Source organism: Cryptotermes secundus, unplaced genomic scaffold (assembly GCF_002891405.2).
Source record: "Cryptotermes secundus unplaced genomic scaffold, Csec_1.0 scaffold235, whole genome shotgun sequence".
Classification (NCBI taxonomy): domain Eukaryota; kingdom Metazoa; phylum Arthropoda; class Insecta; order Blattodea; family Kalotermitidae; genus Cryptotermes; species Cryptotermes secundus.
This window is the reverse complement of record NW_019723301.1, coordinates 80,060-99,413: the sequence shown is the minus strand read 5'-3', so window position 1 is coordinate 99,413 and position 19,354 is coordinate 80,060. Positions and strand designations below refer to the sequence as shown.

Here is a 19,354-nt window from a genome sequence, read left to right as displayed (position 1 = left end):
ATTTACCGACTTTTCAGGGACCATCTGTCCACAAGATTAGGGTCTGATTATCACGTCCTGATTATGGGGTCCCTGAAGTATCAGTAATTTTTAACGAAGTGATGTGGCTGATTATCTGTCCCAGATCATCAGGAAACAAATGGATCCTAAAGAGTTGGCATTTTTAGCCAATTGGCACGGCTGGTAGCCCGAGGAGATTTTATCAACTTTAGCCGCCATGAAAGCTTCAGATCTTACATAAATCTATTGTTGTTGTCTACTGAATTTCATGAAGTTCAGTACTCAGAAGGGAAAGATGCGTTATGATTTCGTAAATAAAGAGTCAGAAAGGTGAAAGAGTTTTGTGTCAGACTTGTGCATAACATTCCCATGCACAGAACTGCCTTTTCCCATTCTGAGCACTTCTAGGTCACAAATGCGATCGCAGTTGAAACATGTGAGATTTTGGAGACTGAACTGAGAAATATACGGCACAAAGTAATATGAGTACAACACGATTCATCGCTTGCTATAAAGCAGGACATCAATTTGCTAGAAATGGATTATTTATAGAATATGAAATAAATATGGTGTTTTATAGTAATAATCCACATATTTGGCGTTCTTTTAATGCATTCCAAATCGACGTGCAAAGAATTCAGCCAACAAGCTGACATTGCATGTTCCAAGGATAGACATACATTAATATCCGGCTTAATACTTCTAAATTTATCTCCTGTCTTATATTACATTACAGTAAAATTTCCTGATAACATAATATGGTAATTACTTATTTATATTGCTCAACACTAAAAAACAGGCAATATTTAATTTAAAGTCACTGCTTGAAATAACCTTATAATATTTCTTCATAATTTTCACTGCATTGCAATTACCGCCGATATAAAGAACTAAATATGATTAGTTCTAAGAAAAACTCTGTAAAACTATGAGTAGGCCTAATCTATAATATCATATCATGCCTTCCAATGTGATGACTTTATAAAACACAGACCGATATTTAGGTAGTCCTGTAGTCATGTAAAATATTAAAAATGGATCACTTGTGACATAATTATGAGAAATACGTTTGTTTAAACTCGTAGATTAACAACAATGTAGAAGAAGCACTCTGGCGAGTAGCATGTCAACAATCAATGGTACGGACTTGCAAAATAGATAATGAAATAATCATGTGACTAGGAAGCTGATAATCAACTAATGTCGTTGTAGGAATGATGAATTTTGTGATGGCCACTGCAGACGCCGCAGTGCCCTCACCCGGAAGTCGATGCCCACTGTGGAGATGAAATTGCCGGAGAGGAAGAGGCCGTCCCGGAATCTGACCAGCAAACACGTCTTTCCCACGCCGGAATCTCCCAGAAGCATCACCTGTATCAACAGCAAAGCCAAGTACATGTTGAAGTTACTTGTTACTTGCGGATTTCATATTGAGTGCACCTAGAGAAAGGAAAGAGACAAGCGTGGGAACCAATAGAGTGTAGGTCCAACAACCGAAGAAAAATTGTTATGTCATCAATCTGATGAGCTAAGGAGAACTGTCATTTCTCTCGATCTTTATTAATTCATGAATCCATTCGTACAGCATCTCACACATGGTTCGTCCCGTGGAAGCGTACATAAATCTCGGCACGTTTTTCAACAACGCCGCAATATTTATTTCACACATAATCGAAGATACTGGGCCTACTGCCTGAGAAATGCCAATTTCAAGAGACTGAACTAACAAAAGAGTTAATATTGTATTATCAACATTATAGACTTATCGACTGCACTATATATTTTGTTAAGGGCCGTTTAACTGGCATCTAGAGTTTCTTATAAACAACTATTTATGAATCGCGAGGTGTTTCCGCTTCAACTTTTGACACATTTCTCTTGATTATCCAAAATAACCCCTAGGCAGTTATAATTCGACTCAATCCATTTTCCAATTTTCTTGATTTCTCACTTTCGAACTCTTCTTAAATAAGACTGTTCTTATTTTTTATTTTTCACATTCAGTTGCCACTTTTTACGATATTTCTTCACAGTACTCGAGGCTTTCTGTGAACATTATATATGGACAATTTAGCATAAATGTTAACCAAGAATAAATGGAAGAATGCCAGCGCATTCTATCTTTCAGATGATAAGGATAAGAAATATCATTATTTGTAGTCGTACTCTTTACCTAGTGTCATAAAATTATTTACTGGAAAATGAGATTAGCGAAATGTGTAGCTTGCATACGAAGCTGAGAAATGCAACAAAATTTTAATCGGAAACCCTCAAGGGAAAAGATCACTTTGAAAGCAGATCTTAATAACAGAATATTAAATTGGATTTCAGAAAAATAAAGTATAACGGTGTGAACTTCACACTCAACTGGCTCAGAATATGGTCCATGTCGACTTTTTACGAACATGATGTTGAACCTTCGGAATTCCACACAAACAGAATTTTCTGGTCAACTGAGCAACTTCAAGGAACCTATGAAGAAAAGGCCTGCACCATGGAATTATTTGATACCGAGTCGTTAAATGACCCGCCCACAAACCAATCCTGAGGTGAAATTAAGGCTTACCTTGCAGGTGAAGTCGCAGGCCTCCACGGGTCGCAATGGTGGCCGGAGAGGTGTTGGTGTGGAGTCCCTCCGCACCGTACCGACAACTGGGGAACCATTGGCATGAGGCGGTTGCTGAGTGTTCCAACTCGGTCGCGTCACCACGCGACGCACTTGCTGGTGCTGCACGTCTGCCATGACACTTCCAACAATACAAGCTGCAGGACGCAACCACTTTATTCTTCATTCTCAATTAAACTATTAATCCCTCCATGCCGAATTGAATTTAGAAATCAGATGCCTCTTCCACTGTAAAAATCCTAGGTACAAGCTTAATATCCACTACTGCAAAGACAGTTAGTTTTAAATGTCAAGCGCTGACAAGAGAATTTATTTTCGCTTATATTACGCAACGCAAGATAACTAACAAAATAAATAGCCTGTATGTGTGAATGGTTTGCTCTGTTCAGAGGCTGCAACATTTGTACCACAACATATGGAAAAAGAATAACGACTTTAAATGAGTTCTGAATAAAACTTAGTAGTGCGGGTAGCTCATTATACGATTTCGAGGGGCCAGTCCTTGAAAGGATAATAAGTGTTAGAATTTGTCTATTATTTAATTTCCTAAAATTAATATTTTGTCATGAAACTTCTTTATCTATGAAGAAAAAATCGGTAGATTATTAATATGTCATCATGTCCGAAATCATAAACATGCTATTTTTCGACGATTTGTAATTTCACACTCACCATAGCATATCGAAACAAAAGCATACAGAATATTTCGTACAAAATTTTGGAAATTGTTTATAATATAACACGGACAGGAGATTTTCAAATGTCAAGTTGGCCCACACCGATTCACGAGTTAATGATAAGAGAAGCGAAGTATTTTACATAAATTATATGTTGCGTTATGTTTCATTTCCTTAAAAAATTACTGTACTACACGTTACGTCGTTTTCACAGAACCATCATGCAGAACGTTAGGTTTTCCAGTGATTGCGGTTAGCCTTTTCTAACCTACCCAACAGAGTAGGTATCTCCCACCCTCTCAACTGGAGAAGGAAACAGACCCAGTTTCCCAAACGTTGTGTTCTTTGGAATGCCGGACGATAAACAAAGTCCAAAAACGCAGTAATACCGAGTGTTATACATCATCGTCAGGAACTTCAGAATCTACAAAATATTTTCCGCTAAAACATTTGTTCGCTGTGAAAAATTCTGCCGAAAGCCGGGGTAACTTGGGCACCCATTAGGTCTCTATGAAAACGTGGATCTACCTCATTATTCGTCTTAATGGCACGATGCTTATCTTCACCGTGAACATAAAGATAGTATATAAAGTTTATTAATGTAATATACTTCGTAAATATATAGGTCATAAAATGGTGATTTGAAGTTCTACGGTAATTCTGCGTATGCTCTTGAGCATAAACATGTCACAAATATGTGTGTACCACCTGTTTCATGCTACAGCTATTTTTCAATAAAAAATATACCAAAGTGCAAAACTAATAAATACATGAACATATCCTTGTTGACCCTTGTACTTTATTAAACTTAGATGTGCTTCTTAATTACCTCTGAGAAGGAAGAAAATGGCTATGGCCATGCAGTTAGTTAAATTTATTCTAATCAATTTATAAAAGATTGGTTGCAGTAACTGAAAGAAACACAAATCTTTCATGATACATTAACTGGAGTAACAAAACAACCATTCCCATTGATATAAAGTAAGAGAAGACATAGAGAACTCTACCAGTAGAAGCCGAACGTCGAATTCGAGTGAGTAGAATTCGTGCTTTTTGGGAGGTCCTAATATCAAATTTCGGCCCGGAGACCCACTATGCTGACTAATAGTTTTATTTTCTTCAGCCCCTTCAGGTAAATGGCTGGATAGTGCCTCAAATGAGGCCACAATGCTTCCTTTCACGACCTTCCCAATTAATTATTAAGTAAAATTTTTCACTATTCTCTAATTGTTATCGGTTAATTAAGAAAGGATGCTATGAACTGGGTGCGTAGTACGCATTCGAAACACTCAAACAATTCTACTTTGCTTTAGACAATTGAAGGGAACATATAACCTGGGAGATGTGAGCGTACAACAGAGACAACATTAAAATAAATCTCAGATCAATATAATGGAGCTGGATTAAACTGACTTCGGACAGGGTCTAATCGAAGCCTTCTGGATCGGTAAAACGGGTAATTTGTTAACAAGTTGAATAGTAAACAACTTAACAAGAGGATCCTGTATCGGAGGGTTGAAGTAGGCCTTAAAAGGAACGTCAATGTTGAGACAGTTCCGTCTTCTCCAAAAATTTATATTCAATTTATATTAGATTTATATTGAAACTCTTTGGGTGCAGTCACTAGGTCACAGAGAAAGGGATGAACATGCGTGACTTCCGACAAATTTGTTCCAGAACTTCCAATAAAGAAATGTTATCAAAATCACTTCAACGGTTATCGTGTTATGACACAGCAGAAAATATATTATGAATTATCTCTAAATCCTTAAGACGTACGAGAAAAAAAATGTATCCTAAGGACACGAAATGGGATCCTTCAAGAGTAATGTGCTCTTAATTGTCACCTAAGGACATGATGGGATCTCGTTAAGTTGAAACCCACGAGTGTATGCATTGACTGACGAGTTCAACAGAACGCTATTTTGTGTGGGTGTTGAGAGATAATGGAAGGTTCAGGTGAAATTGATTTACCAGGGGCATGTTGCAACTAATTAGTACTGTCCGAAATTTTAGACAAAGCCTTTACCAACTGAATGCGCAACAGATTCGCCGGCTCCGCTAATACAGACTAGAGATTAAAAAGATACATTACTGGGTACAGCAGAAGCTGGTAGTGTGTAATGGCGATGATGATATCCCAGGAAAAAGACGGATTCCACATAATATTGTTTTTCGGCAAATACTAGAGGCGAAAAATTGATATTCCGCAATTCGAGTTTAATAACTGTGCCATGCTTATTTACTCCACCTCTATTATAAAAATTAATTATATTGCAGCTTGTATAGCCGTTGCAATGCAACGACCGCGAGATAGGCGGCTATACCAGGGCCGTTTCTGGGCAACAGCTAAGTTGTCCGTGCGGAGATATTATAAGCAAGGGACAAAACCAGTTGATAGTTCTGTACGGGACTCTGTGAAGAGAGAATTTGAACCGGAGGCAGATGAATAGCCACTGTTGATGCTGTTACTATGAAACTTCTAGTAACAGAATGAGAACACTAAGTTGTGTGCTCTACTGAGCCGTAAAGTGCGGAAAGAGCGATAGTAGTTACGACCTGTAAGTGATCAATAAATCTATTCATCAATCCAAACTACGTCTATAGCCTTACATGCTATGCGACAATATTATGTTATATTTGATACGAGAGGTCTCTACATCGTTAGAAGGCATTTTGATTTATTCCATTAATCTTTAGTAGTAATTCCATATTGTGCAGTATCAAGCCGTTGAAATGTGAATTCGACATGTTCAATGTAACAATCTTGTGTTTTTCTGAATTTTAGTCTATAATCCGGTAGCACGTAAGCATAATAAACTTCAAAGAACGCGGATGAGGATTTTGTTTGACGAATTATTAAGTACCGGAACCGGGATAGCTCAGTCGGTATAGCGATTGGCTGAGAGCTGGAGAACGGAGAAGTCAGAGTTCGAGTCCTGGTGGGACAAGAATTTTCACTTCTCCATGTCGTCCAGAGCGGCTTTGGGGTTCACAAAAACTCGTATACAATGGGTACCGGTGGCTCTTTCCTCGGGGGTAAAGCTACCGGGGCGTGAATCTGACCACTCACATCCTACTAGTGCAGACGTCAAGAAAATGTGAGTCCATACATCCACTCCTCCATACGCCTTCATGGCATAGTGCTTAATTAGTTAGGCACAGGGACATCTCCCCCCCCATTGGCACTACAGCTCCAGTGGGCCTAGGCCTACCTCCATGAACTTCTCCGTTCACTTCGGTTTTTCTAGATCTTACACATTCGGTAGGACTCCTTGGGCGGGTGATCAGCTCGTCGCAAGGCCTTTACCTGTACACACACACAAACTAAACATCCATGCTCTGAGTGGGATTCGAACCTACGATCTCGGTTTCCAAGCGAGCGAAGACAGTACATGCCTTGGTCCGCTCGGCTAACGTGATCAGCCTAGGGACATCTTTATCTGTACCCTACTGAGTACACTCTTCTCAGTCTTACCTTGGTAAAGACAACAATGGAGGGTCCTTTAGATTACGTATAATTTAAGCCATAACCAAGGTCATTATAACTTCAAGAAGTTCGGATTACAGGTTGTGAAAAGTGTCTGAAGTGGCCCAGTCGTATTTCCATTCAGCATACTCTGGTGGGTGAATACCGTATTTACGCATGTATAGGCCGCACATTTTTTGCCAAAAATTCAAGAGGAAAACTGGGGTGCGGCTTATATTCGAAATATTCGAAATCACACTTCATTTAAGAAAATTAAACGTTGCCAAATTTCGGAATAATTTCTACTCCTGAAATAATATTCCAAGAAAATTATTTTTTCTCTAATTTCTGTCTGAAAATTGTGCTGCGGCCTATACATGCGTAAATACGGTAATATGTGAGATCTGAAGCCTTCACAACTGAGACCATGAAGAATGGCTTCTTATGAGAATGGCGCCGTGTTGTATGGTAGAAGTTTACAAATGTTTTAGAGAAACATACTGCCTCCATCTTCAGGATGGTGTCATATAAAAGTATTTTTTTTTTCTGTGAATAATAATCCACTTTTATAAAACAAGGAGCCGCACCCTACCCCATTCAAACAAGCCTCACTAAGAACTGGGTGATTCACAAAATGATGAATTAGAGCTGGAAGTCCGAAGAGCACAATGAGCATAATTTGCAGAACCGATAAAATGCCCGTTGAAAATTCGAAGGAAAATTTTCAAATTTGTTATATAAAATATACTGTTATTGCCCAGAGTATTAATTCTTTAAAGCCAACGCCACGGCGATACCGTAATAATAAGGTGGCCGTGATATTTCTTAGGGCTTGTGAAGGTTTAGCCTCGTGTGCAAATGTAGATCGTGACTATTGTAGCACTTGAGTAGATAAATTTTCTATAAAAAACTTTCTGTACTTCAGTCACTTAACTCACACATAAAATTTTCTGCACAGCACGAAACAAAACCGGTAATATTCCTTCTTATTATTAAACTCCGCCATTAGAAACCAAAGCACATGACAATACAAAACCGTTTCTATTTACCACCGTAACGCTCTATATTAATCGCTTGATGCATTAGGAGATAGTGGTAGAGAGTTAGCGCTTAAGCAAATATACATATAAAAGTACACGGACTTCTATAAGTACTATAGATAACGGTAAAAATATGCGAAGTTACAAGAGTAAATTCTTAAATTGCAATGCGTCCCCGTTCTCCTTCTAGGTTGGGACCACACGAGCGCACAAAATGCGTCCGTTGTAACGCACGTCGTGACATCCGTTGTAGAAATAAACAAGAGAGGCAATGTTACGCTTTCTTCTGGCTCCATTGCAGACGAAAACTACGCACCGCATTCTGCAACTATGTGGTATCCTCAGCAACGTCCGTTATAAAGTACGCTCGTTGCAACGGACGTACTTCGTGCGCTCGTGTGACCCCAGCCTTAGGGTAACAGCCACGAATACTATGCCCTACGTCCCCTTACGTACAATCCAGTGGCAAGGACCAAAAACGTTAAGAATAATTGCTTTCGAATTTGTAACAATGTGGATGACTATAATTGGTAGGACTATTTCATTTCATATATATGCAAATAATATTTCACGTATAATAAAATATAGAATTTCAAGCTTCACTTGATACAGGGCTAAATAATGAATTTTGAGTGAATCACATAATTGATAATTTTAATTAACATATTGTATCTGGCAAAAAGTTTCGCAGATGCTCTATCTTTTATATACAAATATTCACATTTGAAAACAGAAAATTAAGTATGTGCGAATGTACATTTGAACCTTGAGAATGACTTTCCGTTACTACCTTAAGATAACAAGTATATGCATACCAAACAATTTGTGATCTGTTTCAGTTGAAGATTTTATGTAGGGATTCAAGCATAAGATTTGGTAATAGAGGATGCTCCTATTAAAGATTATTCATGCTTTATGTAGAATATTGTAATTGTCATAGATACTTGGACTTATGAAAATGGACGGAATACTGTATGTCCTTATTAGACTTTTTGTGGAGGTCATGCGTGCCCATCTCTCTGTCCTATCTGTGATTTAGAGTATTAGAGTCTATGCCTTCGAAATGATTTTCTTCGAATTCGATATGAGATATTTTCACTAAAATTTGTCGAGAAATTCCTTTTTTAGCCGCATTGGTCCATAATAAAGCCTGGTTTCCATAAGACCTCAGGTCATATTTTCTATATATCCCCTTAATCGATTCGTGGATTTCGTGCAACATTGATATCGACGCCTTTCACTGGACATTGTTGGATAATTTATATTCTCAGCTATATATCTATATATTCCCCTTGGCTCTACAGCCCCAGTGGGCCTAGGCCTACGAGTACCTCCATGAACTCCGTTCACTTCGGTTTTTCTAGATCTTACACATATGGTAGGACTCCTTGGGCGAGTGATCAGCTCGTCGCAAGGCCTCTACCTGTAGACAAACACAGAAAAACGCACACAAATATCCATCCCCTGAGTGGGATTCGAACCCATGATCCCGGCTTCCGAGCGAGCGAAGACAGTGCATGCCTTAGACCGCTCGGCTACCGTGACCGGCCATATTTATATATAATAAAACTTAATTTACTACGACCAATATTGACATTTTCGCGTACCCCATAAACCGTTATACAGAATTTGCTAGAATTCGATATGGAATACTTTAAACAAAAACCGGGTAGTAATTTTTATTTTCAGTCGCGTACCGTCAGTTCTGCCAGCAAGTGACTGGCTAAGTACTGAATGAATGGAGCTTAAATACTGGCAGAATCGGATAACATACTCGTATTTAAGTTACCACGTTCAGATTGGCTCTGAAGCCCACACTGCGTTCTACTAAACGGACACAGGGAACTGAGCGCACATCTAAATCAAGTCCTAAGGTTCAGTATGAGTGGAGCTATACATCCACTTCTTCTAGAAGTCTTTTTCATATACTGCTTGGGGAAAGAACAAAAATAAAGAAGTTTCTGCGTTATTTTATACCAAGAAACATTTCAAAACATTGTCTATTCCTTGTTATTATGAAGTACACCACCCGGTATTCACTTTTTTGGACTTGGCAAGAATAACTTTTAGAGCAAGGCCGTCAGGCTTGCATCGAACACCCAACCTGAAGGACCAGGTCTCTGTATTTATGTCCCCCACTGACAGGGTGGCCTAGTTATACCCCCAGGCACCGGGTTCCCTCGTCATCGCCTTCTACGACTCGCAGGGCTAGGGTGGGGTATTCTAACCCGCCTCCATACGAGGGGTACCATCTCTGTATTAGATTAATTAAAATCTCGAAGATACATGTCTGAATCGATATTTTTAAAACTGATGCGCTATAATGAAAATTATATTGGAAGGTGAAACCTCCTATGTATCAACCACACAAAACAGGTCAACAAGAGCCCTCCGGCCAATGCTCACCCCAAAGGGATCAAATCACTGGCAGTAATGAAGGGAGACTTTTTCCATTGGCTTTCAGTTAATAAAATGAACACGCCCTGTACATGCATACGACAATTAAGGGAGGAAGATGTCCATTGTGCTGTGAGTTTAATTATTTCAAATTGTTGAATAGCGAATTTGTATGAATTTTAAAGTCTCTTTATTGACAGTAAATTATTTACACATAAAATGTTATATTGGGCGCTCGCATTAATGTAATTGCCGGGAAATGGCAGCTTCACTCACTGTGTATTCATTTAGCGTTAGAATTCCGAATTCTTTGTAATATTGTATTTTAACATCATGTTGCATTGAAGTTCGATTCCCGGAGCTACCAGACTTATTCTGAGAAGTAGTGGGTCTGGAACGGGGTGTACTCAGTCTCTTGATGATAATTGAGGAGATATTTCAAGGAAAGAGCGGCTCCCGGCTAGAAAACCGAAATTAACAGCCGTGGGGCTTCGTTGCGCTGACCACGCGACACCCTGTATCCGCAAAAAGTTGGCAATACACTTCGCCGACAAGCAGCGGTCGCTCGGCCGGTACAGTTCGCTTGCGGACTAAAATCACGGAGTCTGTTTTGTTTGTTGCATTGAAGTATCATTTGTAGTTCCGTCTATAATGCAACAATATCAGTATAGATTCTGATGACACTAATCCACATTTTGTTCACTGAAATATTCATTAAAACGTTTAAAATGTGATCTATATATATATATAAGGAACTCAAATCAACACAAGATACACAAAACCAATGGAGCGGCAAACCCAGTGGGGCACAGAGGGCCGGAATACAAAAGACAAAAAAAAAACAAACATCCTATAACACCAAATTAATAATAATAATGACGTATTTTAAGAGTACTACTTGACAAAGTACACAAGGCAGTGGATTTATTAAAAATGTGTTGCCTGAAGATGGCCCTGTGTGGCCGAAACGTGTAGCGCATAAACACAGAATGTTCATATTTTTATGACATTTTAAACATTAAATCTACACTTTCGTAAGTTAAATGTGGATTAGTATCATTAAAATCTATATTGATATCGTTGCGTTATACATGGAAGAAATCTACAAGTGATCCGAATTTTTTGCCTTCTGACACCGGGAATAAAATTGATGACAAGACACTGAGAAAAACTACGATTTGCTGGTACCGGTCTATTACACGTATTGTCTTATGGTTTGCTGGTACCGATGTGTTACACTATTGTCTTATGGTTTGCTGTTACCAGTTTGTTAAATGTATTATCTTATTGTTTGCTGGTACCAGTCTGTTACAGGTATTGTCTTATGGTTTGCTGGGACAGATCTGTTACACGTATTGTCTTATGGTTTGTTGGTACTGGTCTGTTACACGTATTGTCTTATGGTTTGCTTGTACCAGTCTGTTTCATGTATTATCTTATTGTTTGCTGGTACCGGTCTGTTACACGTATTTTCTTATGGTTTGCTGGTGCCGGTCTGTTACAGGTATTGTCTTAAGGTTTGCTGGTACAGGTCTGTTACATGTATTATCTTATTATTTGTTGGTGCCAGTCTGTTATACGTATTGTCTTATCGTTTGCTGGTACCGGTCTGTTACACGTATTGTCTTATTGTTTGTGGTACCGGCCTGTTACACCTATTGTCTTATGATAACGCCGGAAATAGCTACAGATTTCAGCAGTTCGCAAAGGTATACGTGTATTTATGATGAAATATACATTTTTGCTGTTATTTTATATTTCAACTCCAAATACAGAACAATATTGTTACCCAGAGAAAGAGGAAATATAAGGTTGTATTTTTAAAAATGTGGACATCCTTAAAATAAACAACGCGCATAAATTAATTCCTAAATTTCACGTGACGAAAAAAAACATGAACAGAATAATTATACATTAAAATCTAGAAAATTCATGGTTATGTCCGAAATGGGTGCGTCTAAATGTGAAAACTGTAATAACATAATGGTCTAAACAATAGGATACGGTTTAAACACTGCGACGTATATAGTTCTCTCACTACTGAACGTGTGTGCTTCTAAAATTTAAATTTCCGCTACTGACGAAATGCACATCAGGTGCAAACAGTGACTAACTTCTAGTGAATGGGCTATAATTTATTCAACAAAATACAGTCAAACGCTTGTCACAGAAGGCGTAAATAGGTAATAAACTGTGCGTTATTATAGTCTACTACTTGTCACAAGAATATATAGCACTGTTATTCAGTTGAAAAATTTCTAATAACTTGCTTTTTTCACGTGAATTTTCGCTAATATATTTTTTCCCTTGGCACTACAGCCCCAGTGAGCCTCCATGAACTTCTCCGTTCACTTCGGTTTTTCTAGATCTTACACATTCGGTAGGACTCCTTGGGTAGGTGATCAGCTCGTCGCAAGGCCTCTACCTGTACACAGACACAGAAAAACGCACACACACAAACTAAACATCCATGCCCTGAGAGGGATTCGAACCCACGATCCCGGTTTCCAAGCGAGCGAAGACAGTACATTCCTCGCTAATGTATGCTTGTATGTAATTCAAGTTTGTTGATCTTCGTGTGTTTTTGCGCGACGTCATAAAATGAACCCATAATGGGAATGCCGAATCTGTCCACATGTTTCTTCTTGGAAACTACAAATGGAATTGTTTTTAAATTGGGCATGGAGCATTACTACTTCTTCCTGGTTGCACCATTGTTTCGATAAATATTTTCTTGACCCCGGGGACTCCATCCGACCCCGTTATTGCTTACGGGCATAACACTGGTTAAGTATTTACATGGTGATTAAACTGAACATTACCAGATATCTCTAAAAAGTCCATTATACAAAATATTGTTACATTTATGAAATATACGTATTGTCACGTGTATGGTGGTACGCGTGGCTAATATTTTCCGGCTCTAGCTCGGATAATCGGATTTATTAGCGCTATGGTTACAATCTCTCTTAACCACATTTAGAGCTGTCGCTGATTTACACTTTATAATTCACTGTTACACACAAACTAGTCCTCTCTTGGTAATACAATTTAAATACAGAAACTAGGGCTTCAAATCACTCCGAATATTATATATGAATAAAGTCTTATAATCGAACTTTAAATCTTCACCAGTCGACGAACTTTCCATGGCTGTCTCCTACCTAGAACTGAGAACTCGCTCTCACTGCCATTTCTAGTTCCAATTAGCTCTCAATTTAGTCCCAAGTCCAAGTCACATTGCGACTGACGGTCAGTCAGTCAGTGAGTCAGGAAATCTTGGTGTCGAGCCATATCTGGGGCTCATGACCAGATATTTATTACTGTTTGGCATTTACGGTCTTGTTTTTGTGGGACGTCCTCTCTGACTTGTACATACTGCTGGCCCTTGCCAGTGCAGTCTTTCTCGGGTCTGAGTCCGTTGGGACTCGCTACCATATTTTACTGTCTCAGATTTGAGACTTCGCTTTTCGTCGCCTCCTACGACTCGCAGGGTCACGGTGGAGTTATTCGATCCCGCCTCCACACGGGGGACTCACAGCTCTCGTTATAAAGTCGCAGCACGGATAGTATAGGAAACAATTGAAATTTGATGACGCTGACCACACAGAAAACACGTCACGTGAAATCTCGTCAGTCCTTTGGTGCGCTGACTGTCGCCTAGCAACGAGCTATAAACATTCATCCTATTGCTGTCACGTACTCAACTGAAAGTTGTTTACAGGTCGTTGCCTTGAAACACTCTTGCCATCCATGTTACGGTATTATTACGAATTAAACTTGTCCTTAAAATATGTTTTGATATGGTGTATGTCTAAAGATAATATATTTGAAAAAAAAATCACCCCTTAGCAGCATCGTAGGTAAGTTGCTTTTCGTTTGCTCACTTTAAGGTTAACTTCGATTTCTCCCACAAGACTGTAGAGGACAGCGAACATGGAAATAATTTATAAATGTTAATAATTTTACATAATTCCAAAATGTGATCAAGCTTGTCATGTAGTCATAACATTAAGCTATTCATGAGGTCTTAATAAGTCATTAACAAAATAACGGGCAAGATGTTGCAGCCGTCTACTCGTGGCTCGTTCAGTCTATACATTTCTACATGCTGCTCTGCTCGAGGACGCTTTAGTGTTAGCATCTGCTGTAAGAGTTCAGCACAGAATGTAAAAGCGAAAGAAGGGAGGAACTTATATCTATAATAAATAAATTCAAGACCTCGGAGAAAAGCACATTCACAAAGAACACAACTGAAGAATTTGTGTACTCCACTCGAATATATCTTTTCACTCTTGGATTTTTTATTCTATCGTATATCCTCCATGGACGCTTCTGCATAATAGGCATCCTTCATTAGTAATTCCGATGTAACTGGTATGCAATTCAATATAAACGTTTCCATGGTAACGTGTTGCGGATTTCCACATAATGGCATCCCATACATATGCGAAATACACAAGGTACAGGCTGTTCAGATCTGTATTGTTCGATAATAAGATATGCATTATATGCATTTTTATCATTCGAACTGTATATAGTGTGGCACAACAATATTAAAGATGAATGAATGAGAAACTCATAAAATTGGTTAGAACATTCCTAAGCATACGTATACGTAAAAAGGTCTACTGAGTTCTGCTGATTTGTTACGCAGAAAAATGGTTTCCTTCTTGAAAGTTAATAATAGGCATTTTACATTTATACAAGAAGCTCCCTGAGAATATCATAGATGTTGTAGCTGAATTTGTCTAAGTTCTAGATTTCCATGTTATATTACCTATTTAGAACGGATTTAAAAATTAAATGCATAGAGCAGAGCAGTAAATTGCTGCTGGTCTTCGCCAGCACAGTTATTCTTGGTTTCGATTCCCTGAAGTTACTGCAACAAAACCTTTAAAATGTTTGGTCCCTCATACCCACTTTCCTAAATTTTGTAATTCTATTTGGGAGTGCTTTGTAGCACCTTTTGTGTATAAATAAAAAGTAAAGCTATCCCTGTAACGGGCCGTGAAGGCCCATAGGGTTGTGAGAAGTTGAGGGTCCCACATTATCTAGACAATAGGCTCAAAGATGGCGGTAAGGTTGTCAGCCTTACGTTCCTGCCGCGCTTTACTCCTCAGGAAAATTATTTAATTAATTCCTGGTACATATTTCTGTTAGAGGCTGGGTCGACACCAGGGCCATAGTGTGGCTGGAAGGATTGGGTCAATTGAAAGAAATCCAATGCCCTCATCGGGACCTGAGCCCGTGACCTTCCGGCTTGTAGCATAGTGCCTCAACCAACTACGCTACCGCGTGCCCCCCCCCTTTTCTGTATGTTATATATAATTTATTTTTAAGGTGTTGTTGAGTATTAATTTTGTGTGTCTAGTGAACGAACAGGCAACTTAGGCTTTGATGTTATCAGCGACCGCAGTTCCCCTAATCCCCCGTATCGCGTAAATCCTGTGTCCTGCAAACCGATGTGCTTCTCAGGAACTTAACCACTACTACTGGCGAGAAAATGCTATGTTACAGACTTCAGGTCAGATTTCCGACACCTCCACTCTTCAGGGAAATCATCTGTTGGCGTCGCTTAATTAAGAAAATTCTGGTTGCTTTATGCTTATCGATCATCACAAACGCCACTGCTATTTAAATACGTCAGCATTGAGAGAATGAAAAATGTATGCATATTGAACCATAAATTATAATTATATCTTAGATAAGTATTTTATTAAAGATTCATATAAGGTCTATAGCAGACATGATGTCATTCTTCAGTTAAAAGAAGTTTTTTGAATCTGAAATTATTTTTGGTCAGAGCGAACCGAATTTTTTGGGCTTGTAGCAAAACATATGTAAAATGAAGTGTTATTCATGAAATCATTTGTGTATCCATCAGCAACTCCGAAACGACTATAGCACTAATTATGACGTGCGGCCTGACAGCCGCAACCTGCCCATTTGCTGGCGTGGCTTCATGGGCCGCGTTCCCTTGGTAACGCGAAATACACCGTTACTCTGGATTTAATGGAGCTATTGGAGACATGTTCACGGTAACGACATTCTAAACAGACCGTTACTAACGATATAAAAACAGAATTCTTCAAGGAGGTGATTCCTATACCAACCGCCTAGCAAGAATAAAGAGAGGCCAGTCGAGAAGCAAACAGTTCAGAATTTCAGAATTTCAGAAGTTCAGAAGTGACGCCAGAAGTTCAGCAGTGACGCCAGAAGTGAATTGGCGTGCTTTCGAGTGGCAGACATCGTTCAAGTAAGTGTAGCAAGTTCGAAAAGTAATCTGAGAGTGTTATAGTTAACTGTGATTACAATTTGTGAAATTGTTCAATAAATCGATTCATCTAATCCGAAACCCATTAATTATTTGTCACTTATCAGGGTACGTGACAGTATTTATATTAGGTTTGGTAGCGGAAGTCTCAACTATAACTCGCTCGAATTAGATTTTAGCCCATATCGATCTAGCGTAACTTGTACGTTATGTAAAAGGAACTTCATGAATTCTATCAACAGTGGCTCATCATACAAAAAATATAAAGACAGTAAAATAATGACCTATTCATTTACCTACCGTATTTATTTGAAACAGTATCCTATATATGAATATTTAATGAACTACGAGAAAAATATTTTCTTATTATATGCAATGCATCTACAGAGTGATTGTCTTCGGAGATTAGATTTCTATTGGCAATTGAAAAATGTTGAAGCCAGTGAGTTTTCAAAATCGCAAGAAATGCTTTGAACAATATAAGTACTCCAAATTAGAGTCACATAAAATAAAATTAACCTGGTTATCTGGGTCAGAGTTTTGTTTATTTCGTATAGCACCCTTCTGGCATTCTGCACTCTTTCTATATCTGTTTTTTCAGTTTCCTAACTGCATTCCTTTACTTATTCTCCCTTCTCTTTCACTTTATTGACGAATATATTGCATGAATTTAAATTCTGTTGCGAATAAGACGTTGATAAACCGAGTGCATTGTCGAGCATTGATGCAAGTTTCATTAACTTTCCAGAAGTTAGAGCGCTCCTCCTCGGATGTGACACCGTGTAGCCCAGTAGTTCAATTCAGTTCTGCCGGACTACACAGCTTTAAATCCCAGGAAAGAGCACCCTTCATTGTTACCACTATGAGAACCTCGTATCCAAAATTCCAAGTCAGACTGCTTTGCATTCATTAGTAAGCATCTTTTCATGCATAAGGAATATGTGATTAAGTTAAAAAAAAGCCAAAGCTATTCCTGTACCAGGCCGTCGAGGCTCCAACATCTTCTAGAAAATTGACTCACGGATGGCAGTGAGGCTGTCAGCCTTAAGCAATGGCCCCCCTTTACCCAAAAGAAGATTCCTGGTACTCATTTCTGTTAGAGGCTGAGCCGATCTCAGGGCCATTGATCAACTGGAAGGATTAGGTCAATTGAAAAAAAAAATCCAATAACCTCATCGGGAATCGAACCCGCGACTTTCCGTCTTGCAGCATAATGCCTCAACCAACTACGCTACCGCGTGCCCCCACGAGATTAAAGAAGACGTAATCAATATACATATATTCTTGTAAACACCGAAAATATTCGTGCACAATATTATTCTGTCATAACGTTAAGGAATGATATGAGAAGTATGTAATTAAATTCTAATAACTTACGTAAAATAATATTAATTCCATTATTTATGTAGATTTATGTTAAAATTCCAGTCACAGTTGTTATAAAAATTGTATAAAACTAATAATCTATTAAAAGATATAAGAAAAAGCCAGCCTTCTATTCTTTGCAACTACTACTTTTCACTTTAAGCCATTCAGTCCTGAACTAATTCACAACTATTGAGTAGCATTTTCTTTTGATATATTTTTATCTATTGTTTTTACTTTATTTATCCTCATTCAGCATATTTTCATGTTAATTCATTTCCTCTATATATTCTTGCATGCAGTTATAGTTTGATTTACATTTACATGTTTAATATGTCAAATTTCAACTTCTGCTTCGAAAATTAGATTGTCTCGAAAGGACTGTGAGTTTCCTTCGTTAGTATATCGAATGTTGCGTTACTGGATCCGAAATTCCTTCACGTGTCACGTAATGACTTAATGACAGTAATCAATCTATTTGACGTGCCCTACTTGTGGTAGACATTTTCAATATCCATAGGGCCTACATGTAACATATTATGCTGGGTCATCTCTACAGTCTGTGATGAGAGAATTTCATAGCAGCTAATATTTCATTCAGAACGTTAAATTAGAATTACAATATGCAAGACCCTACTTTCTGATGGTACTCCGTATTGGTACTTCCCTTATAAGACACAAAATAAAAGTTTTATATTAATATAAATATGGAAAATGCTGTGAGAAATAAGGGCAAAATCTTGTTCCAGTTGAAGTTCATAGTTTTCGTTAATTCACGGTACACATATACGAGTATATTTTATAAAAAAATCTTTAGTACATGCTTATCGGTCTTCCCTTTATCACATCTGAGTACAGAAACCTTACGTTACAAAAAAATGCTGCTACTACTGCTACTGCTGCTGCTGCTACTGCTACTGCTACTACTACTACTATTATTGCTACTACTACTGCTACTGCTGCTACTACTACCACTACCACCATTACTACTGCCACTATCACCACTACTACTGCTACTACTGCTCCTGCTACTACTACTATTACTGCTGCTACTGCTACTACTACCACTATTACTGCTGCTACTACTACTGCTACTGCTGCTACTACTACTGCTGCTACTACTACTGCTACTACTACTGCTGCTACTACTACCACTACCACCGTGACTACTGTTACTACTACCACAACTACTACTGCTACTAGAGAACGGCCCGTTGAAATACGTGTAAAAGATGTCGCGAAAATATTGCTGCAGTAATTTGCTTTATATACGCCTCCAAGTAATATTGTAATGAAGCTCTGTATTGAATAAAATAAAATCAATCTGATTTCACTACAGTCTAAACTCAACCAAATTGTTTTAAATGCGACCTTTTGCTGAAATAACTGAAGTACTTTTTATCATATAGATTGGTCTATTATGAACAAAAATAAAGACGTCGGCAGCAAGATCAATTAGAGTTTAAGTAAACAGATATACAAGTATGCGTGCGTTTGGAGGAA

At 38.4% G+C, this 19,354-nt stretch overlaps 1 protein-coding gene across 4 annotated transcripts in view; it reads right to left on the bottom strand.

Annotated features, from left to right (window-relative positions):
• LOC111861720 (ras-related protein Rab-37) overlaps nucleotides 1-19,354 on the bottom strand; it is an 89,700-nt gene that overhangs the window by 8,890 nt on the left and 61,456 nt on the right. For 3 of the 4 annotated variants that reach the window (XM_023846523.2, XM_023846521.2, XM_023846522.1), the window contains exons 2-3: nucleotides 2,567-2,763; nucleotides 1,261-1,371 (exon numbers count right to left, since the gene is read on the bottom strand). The exons of the other annotated variant lie outside the window; for it this stretch is intronic. In XM_023846523.2, coding sequence (XP_023702291.1) covers nucleotides 1,261-1,371; nucleotides 2,567-2,743 — 288 coding nt within the window. In that variant the 5' untranslated portion in view covers nucleotides 2,744-2,763. The remainder of the gene's footprint in view (nucleotides 1-1,260; nucleotides 1,372-2,566; nucleotides 2,764-19,354) is intronic. 4 annotated transcript variants of the gene reach the window in all.